At 34.1% G+C, this 21,036-nt stretch overlaps 3 protein-coding genes across 6 annotated transcripts; 1 reads left to right on the forward strand and 2 right to left on the reverse strand.

Moving 5' to 3' along the window:
• Positions 1 to 1,181: 1,181 nt before the first annotated feature.
• Positions 1,182 to 4,016, reverse strand: LOC129902168 (subtilisin-like protease SBT1.7). The gene has a single exon (XM_055977241.1). It carries the CDS (start codon positions 3,892 to 3,894, stop codon positions 1,420 to 1,422), a length of 2,475 nt encoding a protein of 824 aa, XP_055833216.1. The 5' UTR covers positions 3,895 to 4,016; the 3' UTR covers positions 1,182 to 1,419.
• Positions 4,017 to 11,531: 7,515 nt separating this feature from the next.
• LOC129902469 (glycine-rich protein 5-like) lies at positions 11,532 to 12,086 on the forward strand. The gene has a single exon (XM_055977711.1). The coding sequence runs from the start codon at positions 11,532 to 11,534 to the stop codon at positions 12,084 to 12,086; it is 555 nt and encodes a 184-aa protein (XP_055833686.1).
• A 104-nt stretch (positions 12,087 to 12,190) lies between these two features.
• LOC129902485 (acyl-CoA-binding domain-containing protein 3) lies at positions 12,191 to 16,576 on the reverse strand. 4 transcript variants are annotated; one of them, XM_055977743.1, is made up of 5 exons: positions 15,181 to 16,574; positions 14,207 to 14,309; positions 14,046 to 14,120; positions 13,863 to 13,917; positions 12,191 to 12,467 (listed from the first exon to the last, which is right to left on the reverse strand). In XM_055977743.1, the coding sequence occupies exons 1-4, from the start codon at positions 16,323 to 16,325 to the stop codon at positions 13,882 to 13,884; spliced, it is 1,359 nt and encodes a 452-aa protein (XP_055833718.1). In that variant the 5' UTR covers positions 16,326 to 16,574; the 3' UTR covers positions 12,191 to 12,467; positions 13,863 to 13,881. The 4 variants fall into 4 exon arrangements, 3 of the variants coding, with proteins under 3 accessions (XP_055833718.1, XP_055833717.1, XP_055833716.1); XM_055977742.1 differs by having other exon boundaries at positions 13,863 to 13,936; positions 14,041 to 14,120; XM_055977741.1 differs by having other exon boundaries at positions 14,041 to 14,120; positions 15,181 to 16,573.
• Positions 16,577 to 21,036: the final 4,460 nt, after the last annotated feature.

Here is a 21,036-nt window from a genome sequence, read left to right on the forward strand (position 1 = left end):
GTTAAGAAACCTAATAGGAACACTCTACCTTGTGTTCAGGTGCTCAATTGAAACATGCTATAGTTCAAGTGTCTAAATGAAATTTACTGGCAAAATTTAAAGTGTTTAAAAAAGGTTAAGAAACCTTTTTCCTTTTTCCAATTCCTGTTTTTTTGTTGTTGTTTTTGTTTATGGTGAAGAAAGAGTTGAACGGTGCTGCTGGTTTTATTGTTGGAGTTAAGAAATTTGGTATTGTTAGTTTTCCTAGGATACTGCATAATAGATTACCCTTTTTTCTCCTAGTGAAATCATTTGTCAAATTTTTAAAAGCTGTTGGATTTTGAATGAAGATAGTTAGATCAGCAACTTTGCAATATGGAATGGGTTCTGACCCCTCTATATTTTGAACAAAATAATTCTATTAGTGTATAAGAACATGCAAAGTCGAAATTACATAATAGGAGCGTGGTGCTAGAATATTTCGTGCTCGAAATAACAGGTTGCAAAACGCCTGAGAAAGCGCATCCACGTGAAGCTCTGAATGCCTAATAGCAGCAACAACTCGAAAGCTGATTTTGAGAAAATTAGGGAGAGTAGGAACACTAAGAGCCTGTTTGGATCCATTTATTTTGGGTGCTTTTAAGCCAAAATAGCTTTTAAGCAGTTTTGTAGTGTTTGGGTAAAATTAAAAAATACTTATAAGCACTTGTTTTAAGCCAAAATAACAAAAATATGCCAAAAGTCAATCCAAACATGCTCTAAGCATGATTGTTGTGAAAATTCATTCTTTGGAAACCTGGAGTAACTGCATCGAGGTTTATATCTACTCTTAAAGCCATGCTGAATAATTCAGCTTTCATTGTTACACCATGCTTAAGCCTCCTTACATCTTAGGTATAAACTAGAGTATATTAAATCTCATTTACTGCTAATTATGGAATGATGTTATCCTTGTCTCGATTTAGCTTCATACAAGAGAATTTATTCACCTTTGATAGTCATTGGAAGATAAAATCTAGTTTACCCTCTTACTGATTAAAAGAACTTATTTGACCATCTTGATTATGTTTGTCACATAACAACCACCTACCCAGTGTAATCCCATGAATGTGTCATCACTTAAGGGGTATTTAATTGTGCAAGTTGAGACATAATGCAAGCTGACCCGGAGACCACCATAAAAAAAAGATATACTCAATGACTGAGACTAGACGCAAAGCCAAATTATATCCACCCGTATTGTGTGGTTCAGTACATAATTATATCTGGCAAATACAGCACCAGCCTTTTGCTGGACAAATCAACCAACATTTTCCTTGTCTACAATTGCCTAGGCAAGGATACTTGGTTCAGTTGGTGGAATATTAGAGTAACTGCTGTGCACTAGTAATTATTTAATAGGACAATTAGTACTTGTATGTTTGTGGTGAACTAGCAGAATCATGTCCAGCTGAAAGCAATTGGGCTAGCAACAACGTGTTGTCCATCTGACCACTCCAGTCGAGCGAAGCTAGTTGTGCCTGATGGCTTGGAACTAGCAGTGAATGTCACCGTGTAGGTCTTCTTTTCGTTCTTTTGACTGAAAGTAAGTATTTGTGGCTCAACCAGAATCTTCACTTCCTGTGCTTCAGAAGAGACTGATGCCTTGTATGTAGCTGGGTTTCCCACGTTTGTTAGAGTCCTTGTGTATCTGGTCACTGTGGGTGTACTACTATCTGCATGTTCACCCCAGGCCGTTTCCAAAGGAATGGCAAAAGATGGGTAATTAAGATCAGCAACTTTGTACTCCTTATTTTTGTCACAGGAGATGTCTCTTTTGGCAATGACCTTGATCATACTTGGGCTGTAGTCCAAGGCACAAAGGAAGTTTATATAGTCATCGACTGTGAGATCATACACTAAACCAGGATTGACAGCTGCTGTTGGATTCACATGTCCAGCACCATAATCAAATGGTGTAGATGATGTTCCTGTTGCAACATCCTCAATTGTTTTTCCGTTCTTGTATGTGCTGTAACTTGTAGTCATCAGTGCTGACCTTATAGCTGCTGGACTCCATTCTGGATGGGCAGTTTTGAGTAGTGCTGCTAGCCCACTTACATGGGGACATGACATGGAAGTTCCAGAGATGATGTTGAAACCTACATTCCTAGTGTCTTCTTGCAAACCAGATGGTCCAACTTTCCCTGTCCAGCCAGCAAGAATATTGACACCTGGTGCTATCAAATCAGGTTTTAGTATATCTGGTGTGATTGGGTTTGGCCCTCTGGAACTAAAAGCTGCAACAACTGGCGATGGTTGAACACCCAACTTGGTACCTCCAAATGCAATTGTGGCAGTTGGATTACTGTTAGAAGCTATGTACTGCTTGATCAAGTTGCCAGCAGTTTGACCAACTGCAGCTGCAGGTATGAGGTGTGCATCAGCAACCAACTCATCTCCATAAGTGTCGGTGTTTGCCAGAATCATCCCTATTCCACCAGCATCCTTCACAACCAAACCCTTTTGGGCCCTTGCATTCATCCCCCGGTCACATACGACAATTTTCCCAGCAACCTTTTCTGGAATTAGACTACCACTAGTGCATAAATTTCCATTCGATGATTGGCTGACATTTCCAGCATACACCAGTGGCATTACAGAACTAGGCAATGCCTTTCCACTGTAAAGCGATACTCCATTGAGTTTTTTTCCACTTCCAATGCCAATGTATGCTGGAAATTCACGGTCCATGGTTCCTGCACCTACAGTAGTTATCCATGGTGCAACGTTGGATAGGGTCCCAGAGCTTGGACCGCTATTCCCTGCTGAACATGAGACAAAGATTCCTTGAGATGCTGCAGAAAAGGCTCCAATAGCAACTATGTCCCTATGATACTCAGAAATTGTGCCACCAAGGGACAGTGAAAGCACATTTACACCATCTATGACAGCCTGGTCCAACCCTGCCAGTATGTCGCTGCTAAAACATCCTCCGGTCCAACATACCTTGTATGCTGCCACTCTTGCATGCGAAGCCATCCCACGTGCTGTACCGGTGGCATAACCCAAGAGGCTAGCGCTGGTTACAACTGAACCAGCTGCTGTAGTTGCAGTGTGTGTGCCATGGCCTTCATCGTCTCTTGGTGACTTGGATTCCATGGTCTCATCAATTGCCCCGAAAGCTGCTTCATAACCTTGTGAGAAAAACCTAGCACCAATGAGTTTCCGGTTACAGCTTGATGCGTCGAAGTTCTTGCCAATTTGACACGTGCCCTTCCAGCTCGCAGGGACTGGACCTAGTCCAGTGTCATCAAAACTTTTTGATTCAGGCCAAACACCTGTGTCCAGCACACCAATAATGACATCACTCCTTGCTTTTGTCTGAAGAACGAATGATCTACTTTCACGTCCTTCAAGTCCCAGAAATGTAGGGGATCGAGTGGTGTGAAGCTCGTATCTCACTTCCTCGTGGACCGAGAGAATTCCCAGTTGCTGTTCAAGTGATTTGGCTTCATCAGCTGTTAGCTGTGCTGAGTAGCCATGGATGACACTGTTGTAGGTGTAAAGCATGTTGGCACTCTTGGATACTGACTTCAAAGATGAGTCATACCACTGAGTATGATCATCAAAATCAGCAGGCATGTTGAACTTGTCCATGTGAATTATGTAAGTCTTCTTCTGGTTCTGGCTTGCATCAACAAACACATGAAACAACACTAGGACTAGTGTTGAAAGAAACATGAGCCCGAGTCTTTCCATCTTTTTGAGGTTCTTATGTGTTAGAGAACTAGAAAGTGAAAGTTCTCTACTGAAAAGAAAAGTGTTTTTTTCAGTAGGCGCTAATTGGCATATGTGATTTCTGGATGCTGATAATGGTTCATTGAGGAGCACACATGGGAGCTTATTTATAATGTAGCCAGGGATTGTTCCCATGTAATTCCTTTAGCTTCAAAATTTCTATATTTATCTGGGTCCCACTTAGTTGACATAATTGAATCTTGTCAAAAAGATTCAACTATTTAATTCCCCAATCAAATGATGCAGCTTTTAGGAGAATCTTTCTTCTATTAATTTGGGGTGACAATATTGTTTTGTACTATATGTCTGGTGCATAGTCATCAAGTGGAAGGTAAGATTGTGCGCTGTCTATCCATCCGTGTGTGTAGCTATTTACCTTTGTACTAGAATACAGAATATTGGCCTTCCCTCTGTTTCGTATTAAATTATTATGGAAAAATGTTATCTAAAACAGAGGAAAACCAAGTGCAGAATTGAAAGGTGCAGTTTTAAAATAATACTTGTACCATAAGTGATTTCTTCTCATCTATTCTAGCTTTGAGTTACTTGGTATCTTATGTTAGTGGAAGATGACAGATATCCCATATAATTAGTCGAGGTGTACATAAGCTGATCTGGATACCACGGTTATAAAAAAAAAACAGTACCTGTATTAAGATACTGCCATCTCTATTCAATAGGAATGCAGTACGAGAGAGACCAACTGTTCCTTGTATGGTGGGAAGTGATGTGCACTTGGGATAATTAGGATAAGAATCCTGTGTACTACATTTTTTGAAGCTGGGGATGTTTTCTGGCAATGCAGAAATTAAGGCTCGTCTTTTCTGTTTTAACAATTCATTTGGTATACTTATGGAAGTTTTGAATGAGTTTCTCCTTTCGTGTAGTGTGATATATTAAAAAATTTGCCCCAACATTTACGAGGAGAATCGCGCTTTCATGAACATCCTCTAAATTATACCGATGTAGAGAAGATTAGCATGATTTTTGAGTACAAATTTAATAAAGTATAATGCGCATTAATTGATAAATGGTCTGATAAAAAAGGAAGGATAATAGAAAAAGATATTACGGCCTTCCATTGCCAGCGAGACAAAACCTCGATTAATTTTATGGTGAATCTCAAGGGCAGAAGTTGTTTGTCGAAATACAATTATTTGCAGAATAAAGGAGATATAGATAATCCAAAAGAAAGACTAGTAATAAGCCGCATGTCTATGATCTTTACACATCATTTTCCATACGAATTGAATTTTTTATAATTTATTTTCTCTATTGGGAGAAACATAGGAACGGAAAGTATAAAATTCTTACTCAAGTTGAATTTAATGGATGCCTTACATTATTTAAATCTCTGATTGGCTGAAACAAAGCTTGTATTTCCCACTGAAAACTAGCAAAGAGTATTTTTCTGATCGAATGAGAATGAAAATGCAAAAATTAAAAAAAAATGCATTTCTCAACAACATACTATAGTCTCACAAGGATGGTTTGGGAAAGATAGAATATATGCAAGTATCATCTTTATCTTCGTGGGTGGACAGGTTTTTGATAGACTCTCGATTCAAGAAAATCATTTTTCAGAATAATTTGAAAGAAATGTATGCTATGATGAAAATATTGAAGAAAGAAAACTATTGATAATAAAAATAGTAAATTAACCAAACAGTAGTAATAGAATCAAGTGCGTTCGTGCTACTAGAGAACGCATAAAGGTTTTGGAGGAGACTAGCAAGCACTCATTATTCATTGAGCATTTGGAAGACTAGAGTAAATTAAGAAAAAGTAGTTAATTCACCTTCAGGCTTTCTTATTCTAGGAAAGTATGTAATTGCCAAAAAAAACAAAAATAGTAGCTCTAAATTGTTGGCAAAGCGCTCAACAATCTTTCACTCGGTGATGGAAGTTCACCCACGTTGCGGTGCCATAACTTTCGAACTAGGCATGCCTTATACGATTCAATCAGGGGGCTAATCTGTCTGCCCAAGCGATGTTTTTATTCTTTAATTTTGGCCATTTTAAGTTGATCCAAACTCTTTCGATCTTGAACCTCCGATTTCCCTAGCCAATAACAATAATATCGGTAAAGAAACAAATAGTTGCTTCAGATTAGGACTTTGTTCTACCACTAAAAAGAGAAAAAACGCTCAACTAACTATTAACCGTATGTCCTAATAGTCTAACCTCTGCTTTCCTACTAATAAATGCCTTTCCCATTCTCCTTATATTTTAAGTAATTGTGATTTTAAAAAAAAGAGAGAAGTAGATTGGCGTTGGCGCCCACAAATTAGATCATATATCACTTCAAAAGAGAAGATGAATAAGATATGTGATAATGCTTATTAACAAATTTCATATTAATTTAAGGAAAAAGACGTAAATATTGGCCTTTTTTGTTTGTGTTTTCACATAAAAAAATATCAGATTGGATGGTCCAAGTTGAGATTTTTGTCTAGTGGCTATGTAGACAATGTAATGGTTTTAGTACCATAAGGGCTATGGCCATGACCAATTGCCTTTTAGGCTTCTAATGCTAAACAACATAATTACCCACAATGAATACTTATCACCATTCTTAATTATTATTATCATCAGTATCCAGCAGCATTTATGCCCAAAGATTATATTTTCTTTTCCCACCTCGAATCAATATCATTTCTGCACTATATTTTACCTTTCACTTAGAACATCCTTATTTAATTTAAAGTTTAGTTAGCTTTCACGAACTTAGACTGAACTTCTTGTTGCTTCTTCTTTGAAATTGGATTCTATCAAAGCTTAGCTTCATAACCAAATGGCGTAACCTTGAAAAGCTAAAGTTCAAATGTGAAGTTGCCAAGTTGGGCAATTTCAAAGCCTAACTTCAGACTTCAACTCTGAATTTGAACTTCATTAGTTAGGTTTGACTAAGCCTCAACATTAGCCCGTAGGTCGGAACATAAAAACTTGAAACCTCTAATTTTAATTTCAGACATGTATATCTCAATTGGATTCAAAGTGACTAAACTTTGAAAACATTATAAATTTTGACAATTTTTACATAAGGGTCCTATAAAAATAATTTGGTGCTCAGATGCCTATTACACTCTAGCGCATCTCTACTATCTAAAGTTACAATACATTGTATTTTACGCAAGCAATACATCTTAATATCACAATCCGACTAGTATATGAATTTGGCCTGAAATTCTGAGGAGTTTTCAAGGCATTATTTTTTATATTTATATTATTTACTATCTATTAAGTTTTTACATCGAAGCATTATCAGATAACACCTCTTACTGCTTGATTACACAACTAAAAATACCTCAAACTAGAAGAAGAAAAAACAAACCTTGACCAACTTGAATAAAATTGCTAATAATCCACTTGATTTAATGGAAAGGCCACTAATAATCGAAATAATTTAGGAGCCGAAAAGCAGTAAGATTTTGAGCTAATTTCTGCAATTATTGGTTCATGGAATACGCTTCCATCACTATAGTACTAATTCGGCGCACAAATTGACTCTAAATTCCATGCTATTCTTAGTGATAGTTTAAATTCTTTTGTCTGTCCTAAAAAAATATCATATTTTATAATCAAAAATAATTTATGTAATTTTAATTTATTTTTTTTATTTTTAATAAAATATTTTTTAATCACTAGAGTCTAATACTTATTTGTTTTAAACTATCTTCTTCTTTTTTCGTTAAATTTTATATCAAAATCAAGAGAGATCATACAAATTAAAACAAATACTATTATTGAAAGTGATTTGACAAGAAAACCATTTATTTATAGTCTGTTATCTTATGGAAATTAGCTGGAATGGGCCCCTACAAGTCTATCACTAATAATTGTGGTGTTATAGAAAAAAGAATATTATTTCTTTTATTACAGTGTTTTCATGAAGATGAGAAATGGACCATTTAGCTAAAATGATTGATTGGTGATTGACCAAACGACCAACGGGGATTTTTTCTCATTTTTATTACAGAAGTACAATCATGTCAAATAATTTTTGTAGATTTAGTTTTATGCAAGTTTCTTCATGTGGTTTCCAGTCAAAATCATCATCTTAATGCTCGCTTAAGACTAATTCTATCAACTTGGTGCACTGAACCCTTGGTTAGTGTTGGGGCTATAATGATGAAAAGTCAACAGAAAATTTGAAATTTATGAATTTAGAATTTTAGTAAGTTACTGAGTTTTAAATTAATATTTGTATAAAAAAAGAAGTTTAACAGGTTTAGAAGTTTAACAGATTCAGATTGAGCAGGACTAAGGCGTAGAGTGCGAGTTTTGTGATGTAACTCATGTGGCAGATGCGGAAGTAGGATGAATACACAAGTCATCTCCAAGAAATGAAGTTTTAAGTATCTTGGGTCAATAATCTAAAGAAATTGGGAAATTGTATCACAGCGAATTGGGTGAAATGAAAGCTCACAATTCGGTGTCATAGGCTGATATCCCATTTTCCAGCTCAACGCGATTCCCTCAATTCAGCTTAACTCCGTCAAGCCTGTACGAGTAAGAAGTGTAGAAATTTTAGTTGGTTGTTGACCAGCGAAAAGAATGTGCCCCCAAATCTTAAAGATAAGTTTTATAAAGTGGTGGTCAGACCAACTATATTGTATGGAGCAGAGTGTTGTCGGTCATGAACTTGTAGATCTAGAAGATGAGAGTAGCATAAATGAAGATGTTGAGATAAATGCGTAGGCATACTAGAAGAGATAGGATAAGGAACAAAGCTATTTGGGACAAGACGAGAGTGACATCCGTGACAAACAAAATGAGGGAGGCGAGAATGAGATGGTTCGGACATGTAAAGTGTAGATGAATGCCCCAATCAAGAGTTGTGAAAGGTTGACTATAATGGATACATGGAGAGGTAGATTCAGGTCGACCAAAAAAGTCTTATAGAGATCTGATTATTGACGGGACATTGCTCACCTGCAACTTAATTATTGAGGACATGACCCTAGATATGTAGATTTATAGGTCGAGGATTAGGTAGAAGGTTAGTAGGTAGTCGAGCGTTGTCTAGTTTCCTTATTTGTATTGTTATTATTACTCTCCTAATATCTTATTTTTCGTTTTTAGTATTACTAATTTGTTGTTGCTACTTATTCTCTTCTTAATTAATTATTTTCAGCATGGTTTCTTTGTTATTGTATTTGTTTTACATGCTTGATTTTTTATATGCTTTACTTGAGTCGGGGGTCTATCGAAAAGAACTTCTCTACCTTCACAAAATAGGAGTAAGGCTGCATACGTAACACCCTCCACACTCCACTTGTAAAGTTACACAGGATATATTATTATATATACTCAATGAATTTCTTTAAATAAATATAAGATTTGGGACCATCAGCTCCTGATAATAACTAATGAGGACTCTCTCTTTATTTGTATTCAAATCGAATCAATAGATATCTGATTAATTTGGTAACAATTTAGTACTAAAATCGATAACTAATAAGTCAAATCGTTAAAGTGCAAAAATCAAATCAAATTCCATAAACACCCCTATTATTCACTCTATTTTTCCCGTTAGCAGATCATGTTTCTTATATTACTTAAAGGTAAGCTTCAGTAAATATGTTTTTTATTTCTAGTTTTTAAAGATGGCCAACTATTTTATAATTAGCTTGCTTTATACTCCATATAAATAAATACTTAATACTAAATGGCAGCGTTAATGAGATTGATAACAATTGGTGAACTGCTGAGCCCAGCCTCATTTCTTTGGATTATTATTGGCCCTTTGTTATACTATGTACGTTCCCTACATATATCATTTTCATGTTATAATAATCACTCTCAATTTCAACCTTAACAGTGACAGCTGCCAAACAAAACCTTGATAAGAGGTTTGATTAATCCTCATGAGCTAATAGTCTTTTGACTTGAGCCGAGGGTTTTTCATAAAAGTCTCTCTACTTTTTCCGATGTTGGAGTAAAGTTTGCATATAATCTATCCTTACTAGACTCCACTTGTGAGATAACATTAGATATGTTGTCGTCGTTGCGAGCTAACAATCTTTGATGAATCTTCTGAGATATGTTTCAGAAAAAGATTTGCCATAAAATTTGGAATTTGAATTCAGTTCTAAGTGCATATATCTTTATAAGTTTTTAAATAATACTTTTTTACGTTGATCGAGCTTTTAACAAACAATCATCTGTAATAGTATCTCGATTAAAGACAGAGGAGATGTCGGAGAATGATAAAAGTCAATTATCTACTTAATCGAATAATTATAATCTCATATGTAAACTGCACATGAGATGTAAATTGCACAGGAGATATAAACTGCACATGAGAGTTCACTTTTATTTACTTAATTATAATCTCAGCATGTCTCTTCATATGTGGGCCTGATTCTTTTTCATAGGTCATATATGTGGAAATTCTTTATGATAATGTGTGGTGTGAGACTCGAAAACAAGAACTTGTTTGTTTTGTAACCATACTGAAGTGTGACTATTTGATGTCAGAAAGAGTACACTTCAAAGTGTGAGACTATTTCATCGAAAACAAGACCTTTGTCTGCTTAAAGTTGTCTTGTATGGTAATGTCGTGTAGGCAAAGGGGAAGAACTAAGAAGTAGACCCCTTAAAAGTTCCAATAAGTTTTCTATCTTCCCCTTGGATAGGAGAGCATGGAGGTCGAAGATTACAATAGGCGGTTAGTAAGTATGGTTTGGAGTCTAACCTGGAGCACCTATTCGCTCCCTTATCAGTATTATCACTATTGTGCTAGCAATATCTTATTCTTCAATTTTATTGCGTATGTTGTTTCTTATACTTTGGTTTTCTTTACTATTTGATGTTAGTACTTTTCTATCTTCAATTTTTTTAAAAATTATTTTCCTTGAGCCGAGAGTCTACCGAAAACAGCCTCTCCATCCCACAGGTGTAGGGGTAAGGTCTGAGTACACCCATTCGTGGAACTACACAAAATATGCTGACAGAAGTAGCAGAATTAAAAACAGTATTATTCACCAAACAAGCCCACCCAAGTCTTGCACCTCTTGGTGACACCAGCAACCATACACTTTGTAGCAGTTGACAAGCTAAATTTATCAGTTTGCTTCAAAGAACTTATGTTTTTGAGTTCTAAATGTAACACTTCCATGTCTACTAAGGTGATGCAACTGATAAAGAGTAGGAACCTCAGAAGAACGCTGATGTGTCCAATGGCAAGTATATATGACAATATTGATTTATGGGCTAGCTTATTGAGCCAACTTGTTTGAAGCTCAAAGTGATCACAAGGGGCGGATTCAAGATTTTAAGTTGACGAGTCTATTGTGCCATTGTGCCTGTACCCATACTCTATATGATGTTAATATGAATATCTACTTTGAAATTCTTGTAGATGTAAAAGCTTGAACTACAAACTGTTGATGGCTACATTTGTTACTGACAGAGATTCATGTTTCCCCCACTTTCCATCCACACGAAATTTGCAGTCTTGATCTGCATCATGCAATTCTCAATTCTCATAAATCATGCTTATTGGCCTGACTACCTACACCTTTCATCATACTCAACAGGCACAGACTTATCATACTATTCTTTATATTTATATCTTAGTGAAGAGAACAGCCACCAAAGAAAAGCCAACAGCATCTACTTTCTTTTCTATCCCAACAACTATTGCACATTGTTCTCTATGTTTTGTTAGTTCTCCAAAAGGCTTTTCTTGATATCCCTTTTAGATAATTTCTTGTCTAGTCCTCTTATTCATAATCAAAATTGTTGAGCAACATAAGAGAAGAGATATGGGTGAGCGCAAAGTCTTTGTATGGAATCTAAGTTTCTTGCTTTTGTTGTGTTTTGGCCTTTATGGACGTGTAACAGTTGAAGCAACCCGAGAAGGGAAATTTTTAACTTCCCAGGCTAAGACTGCCAATGTAGTACTTACCAGTGGTTATGGAAAAGAGTTTGGAGGTGGAGGCGGAGGTGGTGGGGGAGGTGTGGGTGGAGCCGTAGGAGGAGGGGGTGGTTTAGGATATGGCTCGGGTGGTGGCGGTTTTGGTGGTGGAAATGGGAACTATGGGATGGGTGCAGGATCTGGCAGTGGTCAATATGGTGGAGATAGTGGTAATGGTAGTGGTGGTGGCTTTGGTGGAGGAAATGGTAATGGCGGTGGCTTTGGTGGAGGATTTGGTAATGGTGGTGGCATTGGTGGCGGAAATGGTAATGGTGGTGGCTTTGGTGGAGGATTTGGTAATGGTGGTGGCGTTGGTGGAGGAAATGGTGGCGGATATCCAGGTTATGCCGGTGGCAGTGCGCAGTCTATGTTTCCACAAATGGCTGCAGGGAGGAAGAACTAATAAGGAACATACTGGTGGCAACGACATTATAGATATCTCATGTAAAATAAGGACAGTGTTTACTACTAAAGCTAGTTTACCTTACACTATTGTAAGCAGCAAAGTAAGTCCAGAACCAAAAGGGATATTATAATAAGAACCAAAGAGATTATTATTCACTTCATATAATAAAAAGCCACTGAAACGAAGAGATCATTGCTCATCTAAATATAGCTGTCGTTTTTATTTAGCAGAAATAACTATTTACATGTGCAGAGTAGATGCATAATCTGATAAGAAAACATTAGGGAGAACCAAGTTGTGTTATGGACTGCAATGACCTCAAATTCTTGAAGCAGAACTTGCAGTATGCCTGCTGGTGAGTTCTTCTCATTCTTATTCCTGAAAGAAACATATAAAAATAGCTATAAATCAAGTTTTATCTGCTGCAACTAGCTACCGATTTCTTCAAACAGAACATATTCTACCTGCCTAAGTATATTGAAATACAATATATGAATTACTAAAGAACTATAAACATGTTCCATATCTGACCTCTAAAAGAGAAAATTTAAAAGCATTTGGATATCTACTAAATGAACAATCATAAAAGCCAAAAAGAAATCAGCTCACATATAAGTACCATTCAATTTGAAGTTGTAAAAAGAACAGATCATTGGAGTAAGTTAGAAGTGCATCAGAGGACCCAAGACACTTCTCAATCAAATTTCTGAGTCACCTTTAAGCTTTGAGAATGTTCACATTTTAATGTCGTCCAATAGTTAGACATGACAGCTATTACTTCTATTGACCACACCCTCTCATTTTAATGTTTCATGCAGAAACTGAATTCTTGCTGGACCAAAATTTTGTTCTCATCCTATAGACCTACATAGTTTTTTAATAAAATCGTCTCCAGGATCATGGTGGATAGTAAATTGGTTATCAGATCTCTTTTACACTGATTTCAGTGGAGACTTAATTATGAAACACCAAAATATTAAGGGTCCAGCGCCATCACTAACTCTAAAGTTGGGTTTGACATTTGGAATGACTAACGCTACTAATATCATTGTCAAAACCTGCATAAAATTGAAGAAATGGTATAAAAGATGAATGTCACAGAAGTATTATTCCAGAGTAAACGAAAGAGATTTTGAGATTATATACTCAAGTATCCTACTTCCTGAACCAAGATACAGAAGCAAAAGCAGGATCTTATGTTTTCTCTCGGGTGCGTTATGAGTTGGTTATCATCAATTCATCAGATATAGATGGTTGTATTTGTAATGTGACAGTACAGATAAAAAGTTTACATCATTGGCTCCTATTTACCAAGAATTTAAAAGATGAGCCATTATTAAGACAATTTAACTTTAAGAACTGAAAGGGAACTGTAGAAAGGACAAGAAGATACCTCACAGAATCTGGCATTTAACAACAGCAAATGTTTTTATTAACCAGATCAGTTTGTTCTTATCCAAGAAGTGAACAGTTGCATAGTTAAACTTGCATTTATCCAAGAAAACTTCAGTTATGTGGAGTGATTTTTTATAATTTTTTTGCAACAAAAGCATTAATAAAAGGTTCAATGTGACGTTTAACATTTTCACTAGTTTTGAAGTTAAAATTCAACCTACAGCAGGTTTGAGGGCCAAGTTTCAACAACATGGAGCATGGCTCCTTTTGATTCTCCAAACAAGCGAACAGCACAACTAAAAGCTTCAGAAGTTAATCGCTATAACAAATTCTGCAGCACTACAGAATTAGAATGGGTTAGAAAATTCTATGAATCACCTTTTCACCTCCAGAAAAATCATCTCCCTCGGCAGCACGGTTCATTTCCTGTGTCCTGTAGATATATGCAAAAGCTAGTGAAAAAGGAAAGATGAGCAAAAGTGATCAAGCGTATATTGAAACAAGATGAACTGTTGAAAAATTGGACGACATAATGAGGAAAGGGAATTAGAATTACCTTACATCTTTGCTGATTTCATTTAAAGAATCTGGTTCTCCAGGCATTTTAGTTTGTGAAGACCCTACTTCGCAATCATCCTGCATGGTAAATAATTAGGAGAGACACTTCAAGAAAATCTATGAGTAATCTATATAAAAAAGGTTTTTAGGGAAATATTTACAACCTTACTATGATGTGTCCAATTGGGGACATGGTCTGACAAAAGCTTAATATACTGCTCCATAGCCACCTCCTGACTCATGCTTCCCATTTTCTGCCACGCATTCCTTGCACAATGGAATTATTGTCCTCCATCACTTACAGATAGCAGCTTTCATTCCTGTTGTATAACTAGCAATCAAACTACACCCGAAAGTAGTTTGAAGGTCTGTCCTTTACTGCTTATTGTATTTACGCTAGGTATCTTATTCTGACACAATTTTCTTATGACATAAATGTACTAATTATCATGCTTAGTTCCTGCCTCCGTCCTCTTAAATTCACTAAGGAACTCAGGCTATAAAAATCCGTTCTAGTTTCAGACCAAACTATCCTCTGGTAACCAGGACAAGATAGATTTGCTGGAAAAAAAAGAAGTAAAGAATAAATGCTACTCCTACTATGCAAGGGGAAAGCTACTTTAGGTCAGATCATCTAACAAAGTCAAAAGTAAAGAATAAATGCTACTCCTACTATGCAAGGGGAAAACTACTTTAGGTCAGATCATCTAACAAAGTCAAAAGTAAAGAATAAATGCTACTCCTACTATGCAAGGGGAAAGCTACTTTAGGTCAGATCATCTAACAAAGTCAAGGAATTCAATTGTGAATGATTAGAATCAGAGTCGATAGAACTATACGTGAGATGGTGATTTATCTTCCCCATTTTCAGCAGCATTTCTTCTATTTTCAAAACTATATAGGTAGGTACTGGGAGTGAGTGAAGTACCGGATAATATATTGATATTTTCTCCTCCAAAAGGTTCTACTCATCCAATAATCATCAAAGTCAAACAAACTAGATAAACCCAAGCATTTGCTACACAATTTTAAATTTCTTGGCTCAAGCAAATCAACAAACATTCGATAAAATTATGCAATTGAAATAGAGTAACAACAATATGCTAAAGTTCATATTTTTCAGAGTAGAGATCAATACCATTTGGCGCGGGCATAGACTTTCAACGCCATTGGTTGAGGCTCATGACAAGGCCCTTCCATTGCAATTTTCTGGAGTCCATACAATTGCATCATCAATTCACTCCCCAAATTCTCCATACCGCTATTCTTCCCATTTCCTCCATCCACAAAGTTTACAGCCTTAACAAATTCCTCCTCCAATTCACTTCTCTCAATTCCCTCCCAATCATCATCACTATCTACATCCATAGCCATCTTATCCGTCTTCTCATCATCCCCTTTACTCAGCCCACCTCCTATCTCAACCACCTCATTTTCACCTACTTTGATTTCATCAACAACCAAAGCATTCGCGATAACTTTCTCCTTGACAACAAGCAACTCATCAATCTTCTTAATCTCAACCTTTTCCTCCATCAACTCAATTTTGTTACACATATCTGCATCATCATGACCATCACTCACCTCCTTTTCACCACCACAATGCTCAATCAATTCAAGATTTTCAGGAACCTTTTCGCCCTTAAAGTAATCATCTTTCTTTAATTTACCCTCAATTTTTTTTTCAATCTTCTCAACCTCATCCTTTTCCTCCAGCAACCCAATTTTGCTACACACATCTGCATCATCATGACCATCACTCATCCCCCTTTCAGCACCACAATGCTCAATCAAATCAAGATTCTCACAAACCTTTTCTCCCTTAAAGTCATCACCTTTCTTTAAAACACCCTCAATTTTTTCCTCAATCTTCTTAGCTTCATCCTTTTCCTCCAGCAACCCAATTTTCACCTCCCTTTCACCACCAAAATGCTCAATCAAATCAAGATTCTCAGAAATCTTTTCTCCGTTAAAGTCTTCACCTTTCTTTAAAACACCATTAATTTTTTCTTCAACAAACCCCTCAACCCCATCTTTATTGGGTATTTGTGTTTCTACACGATCAACATTTCCAACAACTTCTTGTTCAACAAATTTGACTCTTTTCTTACTTTTTCTACTCCTAACAACCAACCCTTTTGAAATCTTGACTTCCTCCACAACAATTTTCTCTTTATCAAACCTTCCATTGTTTGACACTGCAGCAGAAATCAATTTAACAATTATACAAGAAAATATAAGAGCTACCATGGCAGTAACAAAGAATTCTTGAAAAAAATTCATTTTTTAAAACTTTCCCAGATGATCTTCTTGGGGGTACAGTAAAGATGAAGATCAAAAATTTCAGAGATAATTAATAAGAAGAAGAGTTCAACTATGAAATGGATTTGAAAGAGATAAGAATGTTAGAAAAATGAGGGAAAGAATTAATGATGTGGAATTTTACTATGCTTAGGCCATCTCCATGCTATAATACCGGTGGAATTTTATCAATCATAAAGGGATATTTGCAGCTTAGAGTAAAGTATATTCGGTTTTTCTCCTCCAATAATAAATATATTAAGGAGTAGTTTGATTGGGGAAAAAAGTTATCTCGTGATTATAATTTTGAAATTAATTTATCTTATTTTAATTTTAATTTAATACAAAATTTAAGAAAATTTTTAATCATTTGATAACCAGAGTCATTCTTTGATAAATGATCACTATGAGTCAGACTCAATAGAATTTGATCAATCCTATTTTCTGTCGTTAAGGTGGAGAACTGAACCAAGAATTCTCTTTCTTCATCCTCAATCGAATCACTGTTCGCGACCCAGGATTCTATTTTATCATCAATCCAATCCCCGTTTTTTTCTTTTTCTTAAAAATGAATAGATCTCTTTACTTGTATGACTTAGATGTCTCGTATTTTCTCGAAAAAGTGATTCTATTGATGGGATTTGGTATGAGATCGATGATCTCGATGAGATTGATATTCCAATCTTTCTTCTTAGAACGTATTGATTTGACCCCATAAGCGGGAGCACGGAATCTCCATAGCCAATTTTCCATTTTTGATAGAAGGTGCTGTCTTTGGTACTACTATTATTTTACACGATCCAGGAACTTCCATAACGTTGGCGTGATTCGGTTTGAGCAACGGATCCTGACGTGATACATCCTCGTAATGAAAATAGAGTGAAAACATGAGTTGATCCATAATGAGTATTAGATTGAAGTTCTCTTAAAGAAGACCGCCAACTCCTATCCCGAAGATACAAAGCGCCCGGTCCTCTTCTCTTGTGTCGAAGTGTAGTTTATCAATCATAAAGGGATATTTGCAGCTTAGAGTAAAGTATATTCGGTTTTTCTCCTCCAATAATAAATATATTAAGGAGTAGTTTGATTGGGGAAAAAAGTTATCTCGTGATTATAATTTTGAAATTAATTTATCTTATTTTAATTTTAATTTAATACAAAATTTAAGAAAGTAATTTTTTTTAAATATTATGGTGTTAAATTAAAGATGTGTAGAATATATCAAAAGGTCATTTAATCTTATGATATTAAACAAGTGAGATTGGAAAATTGAAATTGAAGAGTTGTTAAAAATTGAAATAAATTCTTTTTTAAACGGATTAAAAGGAAAATAAGATTAAAAAAATTGAAACAAAGAGAGTAACAAGTTTGAAATATAAATTTATCTTGAGGTTAATTATATTTCCTCTGTTCATACTATTTTAATTTTTATTTTTTTTATTTTTACTTTATCATTTTTAACCCATGAATAAAAAATAATTTTTTTCATATTTTACCATTAGTATTAATTATTTATTCTTCAGATCAGTTTTTAAGATTTGGTACTAAATATTAATTAATAGAAATAATATAATAAAATAGACATATTAAATATTATTTCCTTAATAAATATATCAAATTTAAATATAATATATAAAAATAATTTTTAATTAAATAAAATATAAATTTAATTATGACATATTTCACCTTATTTCATGAACCAAACGACCAACGTATTACTTTTTTGTTTCTTATCAATTGGTCCCTAAACATGAGCTATCCTTATTTGGTGATTTGTTTATGTCAAGATGGAAAAAGTATAAAATATGGCCCATCCTAACACGTTTCTTCATGTGTTTTTCGTTTATCTATCTTCTTATCGTCTCCTCCCATTTTCTGACGTGTCATCTTCAAATCCAATTTTTTAGATTTACTTGTGTGTGTTTTTATAAGAAAATATTTTTCTTGTTTTTATTAGTAAGTGAAAAATATTTATTAAGAATTGATACAAATTTCTTAAGACCAAGAGGGAAATGGAATATGACACTATTAATGTCATTTATAGTGTATATCAAATAATTTTTTAAGATAATGAATTCTAGCGAATTCGTAATAATAAAATTATTTTTAAAATATAAAGGAATAAATTATAAATTAAAATTTATGAATTTAGTGTAGTGCATGAAATTCATGCCTTATATAATTAAGACAATTCTAATGGATATTGAGACATTAGGCATACTCATATAGTGCATGAATTTCATGCACTATAATCAATATGATTCACTTTTTTTCTTTTTTACACCTTAAAAAAATCTATTTAAATCTAAAAAATTTGAATGCTTCACCTCAAACCGTGAAAGGCCACCAAGTGGAGTAGCCTTCAAATCCAATTACAGTTATATTTTGCTTAGAAATGAAAAAATAATATTTAAATATTAGCTGGAGTAAGTAATTTGGAACATATTTGCTAAGAAAAATCTTATTGTCTACAAATAATTGAAGTCATTTTTTTTTTGCTAAGAAAAATAGTATTGTCTGTTTCTTCTTCTTTGTTTTTTTAATTAAAATGTTGCTAAATAATTTTACTATGTGTCAAGTTCAAAATATCGATAGAGCTGGTAAAAATATTATTTCAAAAAAAAAAATCGCATTTGTTCTAGTCTTGATGGATAGAGTTATATGGTATAGCGTATGGTACTTTGACTGTTAGAATATAACAAATATCTTGTGAAATTAATCAAATTATGCTCAAGTTATTCGATCACCATGATTATAAATAAATTTCTAATATTGTTAATTTGTACGTTTATAAGTTAAACAAGTTTTTTCTTTGTGATGGAGTATTACTTTACCAAAGTTCAGATTTTCTGTTTCGTGTCAGTTCTGCTTATTATTGTCAAATTATCTTTTTAAAAAGGTTTAAGTTTGTACTTTGTGTGGTATTGTAAAATATTTCAGAAATTTTTTGAAAAAATAATTTACGTTGAGAAACTTTTTTAAAAATAAATTTTAATTATTTTGTTAAATGTTGTGGCAACTTACAATAATAGGTGAATGTTGATAAAATTATAGACTCCTTTAATTTATTTTTAACCAAATATTTCGAATTCAGACTCTATTGAGTACAAAGTTACCTCTGTTAGGGAGCACACTTTAACACCCCACCGCCACTATCAATATGACGTGTTCCAACATGAATCCAATTTAATTGAACCCCAATACAAATATCAAATAAAAAATTGAAAAAAAATATATTAGAAGAAAGGCATATCATGTTAACAGTTGTAGCAAGTGAGCTGAAATAATTAAGTTATATGGAAAAAAAATGTATACTTGAAGAAAAAATGCCACATTTTAATCATAAATTAGCGTAGTATTTAAGAAAACCTTTTTGAAGATTAGGGTGACAAATTTTCAGAAAAACATTGAGTTATACCAAATACTCTCAAATTTTGAATTCCTAGCTAGTGTACTCTTTTACAAGTTTATTTTCCATTTTAAAGACCTTCAAATGAATACATAAATTGATCATTATTCTAAAATCATTAGTTGGAGTATTAGAACAAGTAATTAGGAGGATCAAAAGAGGTCTTGGAACAAGTTATTCCATCATATTTTATTCTAAATAATGGTTAATAAAATTTAAATACTACTCTTATTTTAAATTTTAACCAATGGTATTGGATAATTTATGTGGTAATTTGTAATATTAAAACTTGAACAATTTTAACAAGATAACAAGAAAAGCAAAGCACAACATTCCTGCCAAACAATTGTTTCGTACGTAATTATATTACTTCATTTTCCTTTATCATGTCATGATTTTATTCTTTTCTTGGTTTTGTTTTCTTGTATAAATGAACAAATGAATTTTTTGGTCGCACAAGTAATAGTTATTATCTCAATTTTATTAATAGCCCAGAAAGGAACACAATTTTACAATGAAGAACTAGGTTTAACACAATTAATTTATATTAGCTTCCTTGATTCATTGTTTTGGGATATAATTGACTTTTGCAAGCAATAATCGCATTGTACAACAAGCAACATAAGTAAAACAAGGCAGCATATTTTACTTGGTCAAAAATCCAGACATTTTAAGTTATATATGTTGATAATATAATATTATTTACGCCACTAATATAATTTAATCTGTTATAATATGGTACTTATCATTTGTTTGAATTTTTTCAATTCATATAATTAGATAAAGTTACTACAACTAACTTTATGATGACTTGATTGTGTAAACCTTAAGTTGAACCCTTTTAAAAATTATTCTTCTTTCTTGTTTTTTCCTAAAATTATTTCCTTTACATCCACGCCATGCAAGTATTTTTTTTTTTTTTGATTTCTCATACGGCGTTTTATATTCATATTGAAATGCAATTAATTTAAATTTGTACCGTTTAAGGCTTATCAATAAAAATGCTTTTTACTAAGTATTTTTCATATCCAACAAAATATGAAATTGAAATTTCTAAATAAGAGAAGAACAGTCTCATCTGCAATCTGCTGATCACATCCTTTGATATTCACCTCAGACAAGTTTGGCCTTCAAGATTCTCATTAATTAGTTAATTTGAATTAGCTCATTATGTTTATTGACTTTAGTTGTCAACATAATAAGTGCTAACGAAGTCACTTGTCAACAAACTCATTTATACGCTGATCATTACTATATGTTTTTTTTTCTTGACTCGATCTCTTT

Source organism: Solanum dulcamara, chromosome 9 (assembly GCF_947179165.1).
Source record: "Solanum dulcamara chromosome 9, daSolDulc1.2, whole genome shotgun sequence".
NCBI classification, from domain to species: domain Eukaryota; kingdom Viridiplantae; phylum Streptophyta; class Magnoliopsida; order Solanales; family Solanaceae; genus Solanum; species Solanum dulcamara.